Raw genomic sequence first — 6,028 nt, 5'->3', positions numbered from 1 at the left:
CCCACCATGGCTTTCCTAGGGGCCGTACGGTCAATCAGGCGGACATTCTCCACCTATAGGGCCACAGACACAAAAACACACACACACACACAAGTATAAATGGGGTCAACACGGAATGTAATCATATCTATAGGCTACAATGTACTGAATGTGTGTGATTGACTGTATTGGTGGAGGCATATCTTCTCATAAAAACAAGGTTATTATAGAACTCAATGTTTACACATGTTGTCGTTGTAGATATGACTGTCTGAGATTCTGGAATGTTATAACTGTTTAATAGAAGTAACCTACCGCAGGATTCTGTAACAATGTGTCCTTATTGAGGCCTATTGCCTTTATGCTAGAATCCACAGCGGAGAAATGCCCGCGGCAGACTAGAATAAACATCAAGAAGCCAGGACAAGAATGAAACGGATTGTGCAAATTCTAATGTCAAGATTTACAGGCATGCCATCATATGAGCTATGTTTTTGAGTGTTCAATTTTGCAACGGTTTAACCAGGAAAATACATTGCGGAGAGTATGATTGTTATATTTTCAGGAACCCTGAATGTGTTGGATACATGAGAAAGGGGATGGCACGAATCAGCAACGTTTCACATCTTTAGAAGACGCAACTGTAATGCGGTTTCATTTAGGAACAGGATTAACTAAACTCAAAGAATAGGATGGGAATTAAAATATAGGGTTGGTTTACCTTTGGCGTTCTGATGTGCTCCATCATGGACCTCTTCGATCAAAATGGTGCGTGTAGAAATAATCCGAGGTCCTGGTTTTGTGTTTTAAAAATAGAGGATCTTGGCTCAGCACAAAAATCGCGCAGAATTCATATTCTCTGTGCGTTGGATATTAGATGGGGCGCCTCGCAAGTATGCCATGGTTCCCCCTATCCTATTCTGTACAATAGGAGAATCACCCTGCACCCACTCGGGTACGGATGGGTGATTATGACAACACGGTCGTCACTAGTTACCCCAGCCACAAACTCATAAACCCCGCCTATTTCTACAATGTATCTTCTTAAAATGTTATTTTAAACTTGACCTTAACCGTAACTTTAACCACGCTGCTAACATTATGCCTAACCCTAACCTTGAATGAAGACCAAAATTCTCATTTTTGTTTGCATACATTTTTACGACATAACTTTGTGGCTGTGCTATCTAGTGGAAACACAACAACACGGATCTTATTGGCAAGTATTGGCCGTATTCGAGAGCATCCAATGACTGCCGATTGAACTATCTACAAATCACGTTCCATCATAAATAATGACTCCCTACTAATTGTAGATCGTTCAGTCAAAATTTACCCATGATACATTGCGATTTTGATCCTCTCGAACACGGCCATTACCTCCCAACGGCGCCTGCGCACATCACTGAGCGATGAGCCGGTGGAGCTCAGGCAGCGACCAGTGCTATACGAGATCTTTGGGACGTTCCTACCCTAAATCCTAACCATTTTAAATGTAAATTTAGGAAGGCGATCAGCTCATATCCCAGGGCGATTAAAAAAAATAAAGTCTTCTAAAGAATACATTTACATTTTGAGACGAATGGCCCAATTTAAATGTGTGAGTGTATTTTGCCGTTTAGCCTCGTTAATCTTTATAGTTAGGTTACTCTAATATTAGCCTGTGTGTGTGTGTACGTGTGTACATGTGTGTTTGGCCATAACCTGCTTCTGCTTTCAGGTTGATTGTTTATGTGCTTTCAGACATTGTGGGAGAAATACATGCTTTCATGCGGAAGTGGAAGAAGTCACACCCAGAGTCGGCCATGAGTACTACAAATTCAGATAGCTGGCTAGACTAATTTACCAATCTAAAAATTGCTCGCTGACATGGCTAATTTGAACGACTGCCAGTTTTAAAAAATACTTTTATGTAACTAGGCAAGTTAGTTACGAACAAATTCTTATTTACAATAACAGCCTACCACGGCCACACCCGGACGACGCTGGGCCAATTGTGCGCCGTCCTATGGGACTCCCAATCACGGCCGGTTGTGATACAGCCTGGAATCAAACCAGGATCTGTGATGACGCTGCTCGCACTGAGAACCGCTGCGCCACTCGGGACTTTCAATGACCGATTTAACAGGAGAAAACCTGCTGCGGCACAACAGTGTATTCCACTGTTATAACTCAACAGTAAATTGAGTTCCTAATTATTGTTTATTTGTTTTTGTCGGAGGAGGAGGGCACTAGAGGCCGGGGCCCTACGGTTTACGTCGCTTATGCCTGGAGTCCACCCACACCCAGTATGTGTTACAGAAAATGTTATTAGAATGTAAACCTGCTCAGAAACTAAGTTATTACATGGAACTTCAACCTATTATGCCATTTTAGCCTGTGATCGGTTGGAATTTTGGAGGAATTGGGGAAATTGTATGATTAGATTAGGTATATATTTTAAAGTTTGAGTGGTTCACAAGATAAGAATGTGTGCCAATGACTATAGAGCATTTCTACCTATTCCAAGAATCTGATAAAGATGCACAATTTCTCCAACGGTTAGATCCATGAAATATACATGTTTGTATGATGGTTAAGCCTGTAACCCTTCAATTGCAATTCAAAGATAATTCTCCAATAGAATAGTTTCTATTATTTCACCTTTTTATTTTTATGGGGAAAGCCATGCTTGTATTATCTGTAATCCAGTCAACTCTATACTGTATTCTGACCAATGGCGCTGATTTGACACGGACTGTATTTGCCCACTAGATGGCAGCCGAGATTGAGAAATGACCTCTGCCTGCAGCATAGCATACTGCATACCACCACCATAAGAGGCTGCTGCACCAACTTTTCAGTTCAATATGCCCGGTTTTTATCAACTTTTTCTTATGACTCTAGGACGTCACCAACTAATATATATATAATCCTGCGTTTTCATCTGAATTCCGCGAAGGTTAAAAAGGTTACAATGACGCCATAGTCTGCACAGGTGAATAGTGCAGAGAACGGATTGCATGACTGGCATTTCTCTGGCCTCTGTCTTGTCGTGGAGTCTCTGGTAAGTTTTGCCCTTTTGACTAACGTGCTGTTGTGGCGTTCAGTTGTAAACAAAACTCGTGTTATTTGCTAAAAAATGTTAGGAAATGTTTTGTTTTCAGTGCCAAACAAATAGAAATGTTCGTGGACTAAACACTAATGCGTGTTTATTACTGTGTAACTTGGTTCAAGTCCATCTATCATGGCTTGTCTTGAAAAGAAGACACTTTCTTGGAGCCACTGTGTATGTAGCCGACAGTTAGTTCAGTCTGAGGTTGTGTGGTGGTCTGTTGTCCTAAAGAGCTGAGTAGAAACAGATATGGGTTGGGTTAAGTACACTTGCTCAATAAAAATACAGCATTGAATGTGTTTTGTTAAAATGTGTGCCAGTAACCCAGTGTGTGTGTGTGTAGCTGCGTGTCCTCTGTCTAGTTGTACACCTCTGTTCAGCAGTCTACACCCGTTGGTGGTATCCCTTTTGTCATCATTAGTGAATGAAAGTATTCAAGTGATTTCATGCCGCACTCTTCGATCACAAGATGTCAAACCCTCACCTAACTAAACAGTGAAATGTCAAGGGCATAATGGTTTTGAGTTAAACACTACATCTGGAAAAAGGATCCTAATATAGCCTAAGATAATCTACGCCTGTCAGGAGATCTACAACACAATATGCTGCCAGTGGAAATGAATAGATTATTGACTTACAGTATACAAAAGTAATTAAGTAAGCCTTGTCTGAGACTCCAGCCCCTAGGGCCATTCTGGCTATCTCCTCCTGTTTCAGTAGCATGAGGCAGCTTGACGTACAAGTACACCCTCTGGACAGGACACTAGTCTAGCTCCTGTTTCAGTAGCATGAGGCAGCTTGATGTACAAGTACATCCTCTGGACAAGACACAAGTCTAGCTTCTGTTTCAGTAGCATGAGGCAGCTTGACGTACAAGTACACCCTCTGGACAGGACACTAGTCTAGCTCCTGTTTCAGTAGCATGAGGCAGCTTGACGTACAAGTACACCCTCTGGACAGGACACTAGTCTAGCTCCTGTTTCAGTAGCATGAGGCAGCTTGACGTAAAAGTACACCCTCTGGACAGGACACTAGTCTAGCTCCTGTTTCAGTAGCATGAGGCAGCTTGATGTACAAGTACACCCTCTGGACAGGACACAAGTCTAGCTCCTGTTTCAGTAGCATGAGGCAGCTTGATGTACAAGTACACCCTCTGGACAGGACACAAGTCTAGCTCCTGTTTCAGTAGCATGAGGCAGCTTGATGTACAAGTACACCCTCTGGACAGAACACAAGTCTAGCTCCTGTTTCAGTAGCATGAGGCAGCTTGATGTACAAGTACACCCTCTGGACAGGACGCTAGTCTAGCTCCTGTTTCAGTAGCATGAGGCAGCTTGATGTACAAGTACACCCTCTGGACAGGACACAAGTCTAGCTCCTGTTTCAGTAGCATGAGGCAGCTTGATGTACAAGTACACCCTCTGGACAGGACACAAGTCTAGCTCCTGTTTCAGTAGCATGAGGCAGCTTGATGTACAAGTACACCCTCTGGACAGGACACAAGTCTAGCTCCTGTTTCAGTAGCATGAGGCAGCTTGATGTACAAGTACACCCTCTGGACAGGACACAAGTCTAGCTCCTGTTTCAGTAGCATGAGGCAGCTTGATGTACAAGTACACCCTCTGGACAGGACGCTAGTCCAGCTCCTGTGTCTGTAGCATGAGGCAGCTTGACGTACAAGTACACCCTCTGGACAGGATGCTAGTCCAGCTTGATGTAGATTAGTGTTTGGAGCCAGGGTATTCAAAAGCTCTATGTTGACATTGAACCTTCTAACCTGTTACCTGAACATTCACTATGTACAGTCAGTTCCCTTCCTTTGTGCATTGACGTAGAAGGTGTGTTATGCCAAGCCTGGGTTTATCCCAGTGTCAATGCATGGTCAGTTTATCATGACTGGGCATTCCTGCCATAACGGCATCATCTTCTGGGCTGCTGAGACAAGAATTACATCATGACATAATGTCCATGCCATCGGACTAGGAGGAAGAGGGAGTGGTGTGTGTGTGTGGTAGAGCTCTTGGCTGCCACTGCGGCAATGTCTCCTCTTGGCACTGCATGAGGGACTATAGGGTAAACCTGGAGGTTAAACTAAATACTCTCTCACTGCAGCGGAGAAAGGGCAGGCTGTCTGTGATGAATAAGTCTTCTGTTTGACTACCTGAGTGAAGGGGGATGAGAGGGAGAAAGAGGGTGATGGGGTAGGCATACTCTGTATATATGGGTAGTTGTCATTTGGCCAAAACGAAAGTGGAAAAATATTATTTTCTAAAATTAAAGTTAAATAAACCAACTCAGCAAAAAATGAAACGTCCTCTCACTGTCAACTGCGTTTATTTTCAGCAAACTTAACATGTGTAAATATTTGTATGCACATAACAAGATTCAGCAACTGAGACATAAACTGAACAAGTTCCACAGACATGTGATGAACAGAAATTGAATAATGTGTCCCTGGACAAAAGGGGGTCAAAATCAAAAGCAACAGTCAGTATCTGGTGTGGCCACCAGCTGCATTAAGTACTGCAGTGCATCTCCTCCTCAGGGACTGCACCAGATTTGCCAGTTTTTGCTGTGAGATGTTACCCCACTCTTCCACCAAGGCACCTGCAAGTTCCTGGACAATTCTGGGGGGAATGGCCCTAGCCCTCACCCTCCGATCCAACAGGTCCCAGAAGTGCTCAATGGGATTGAGATCCGGGCTCTTCACTGGCCATGGTAGAACACTGACATTCCTGTCTTGCAGGAAATCACGCACAGAACGAGCAGTATGGCTGGTGGCATTGTCATGCTGAAGGGTCATGTCAGGATGAGCCTGCAGGAAGGGTACCACATGAGGGAGAAGGATGTGTTCCCTGTAATGCACAGCGTTGAGATTGCCTGCAATGACAACAAGCTCAGTCCGATGATGCTGTGACACACCGCTCCAGGCCATGACGGACCCTCCACCTCCAA

At 43.8% G+C, this 6,028-nt stretch overlaps 1 protein-coding gene across 2 annotated transcripts in view; it reads right to left on the bottom strand.

The window, feature by feature from the left end:
• The window catches only part of LOC139403139 (phosphatidylinositol-3-phosphate phosphatase MTMR7-like), a 13,577-nt gene extending 12,654 nt beyond the window's left edge, over nucleotides 1-923 (bottom strand). The window contains exons 1-2 of one of the 2 annotated variants that reach the window (XM_071146846.1): nucleotides 701-923; nucleotides 1-53 (exon numbers count right to left, since the gene is read on the bottom strand). The exon at nucleotides 1-53 is cut by the window's left edge and continues 70 nt beyond it. In XM_071146846.1, the coding sequence (XP_071002947.1) occupies nucleotides 1-53; nucleotides 701-727 (80 nt within the window). In that variant the 5' untranslated portion in view covers nucleotides 728-923. The remainder of the gene's footprint in view (nucleotides 54-700) is intronic. The other variant, XM_071146847.1, reaches the window with a different exon arrangement.
• Between the last annotated feature and the right edge of the window lie 5,105 nt (nucleotides 924-6,028).

This window comes from Oncorhynchus clarkii, unplaced genomic scaffold (assembly GCF_045791955.1).
Source record: "Oncorhynchus clarkii lewisi isolate Uvic-CL-2024 unplaced genomic scaffold, UVic_Ocla_1.0 unplaced_contig_6758_pilon_pilon, whole genome shotgun sequence".
Lineage (NCBI taxonomy): Eukaryota > Metazoa > Chordata > Actinopteri > Salmoniformes > Salmonidae > Oncorhynchus > Oncorhynchus clarkii.
Note: the sequence above shows the minus strand (reverse complement) of the source record. Positions and strands in the feature narration are given on the sequence as shown.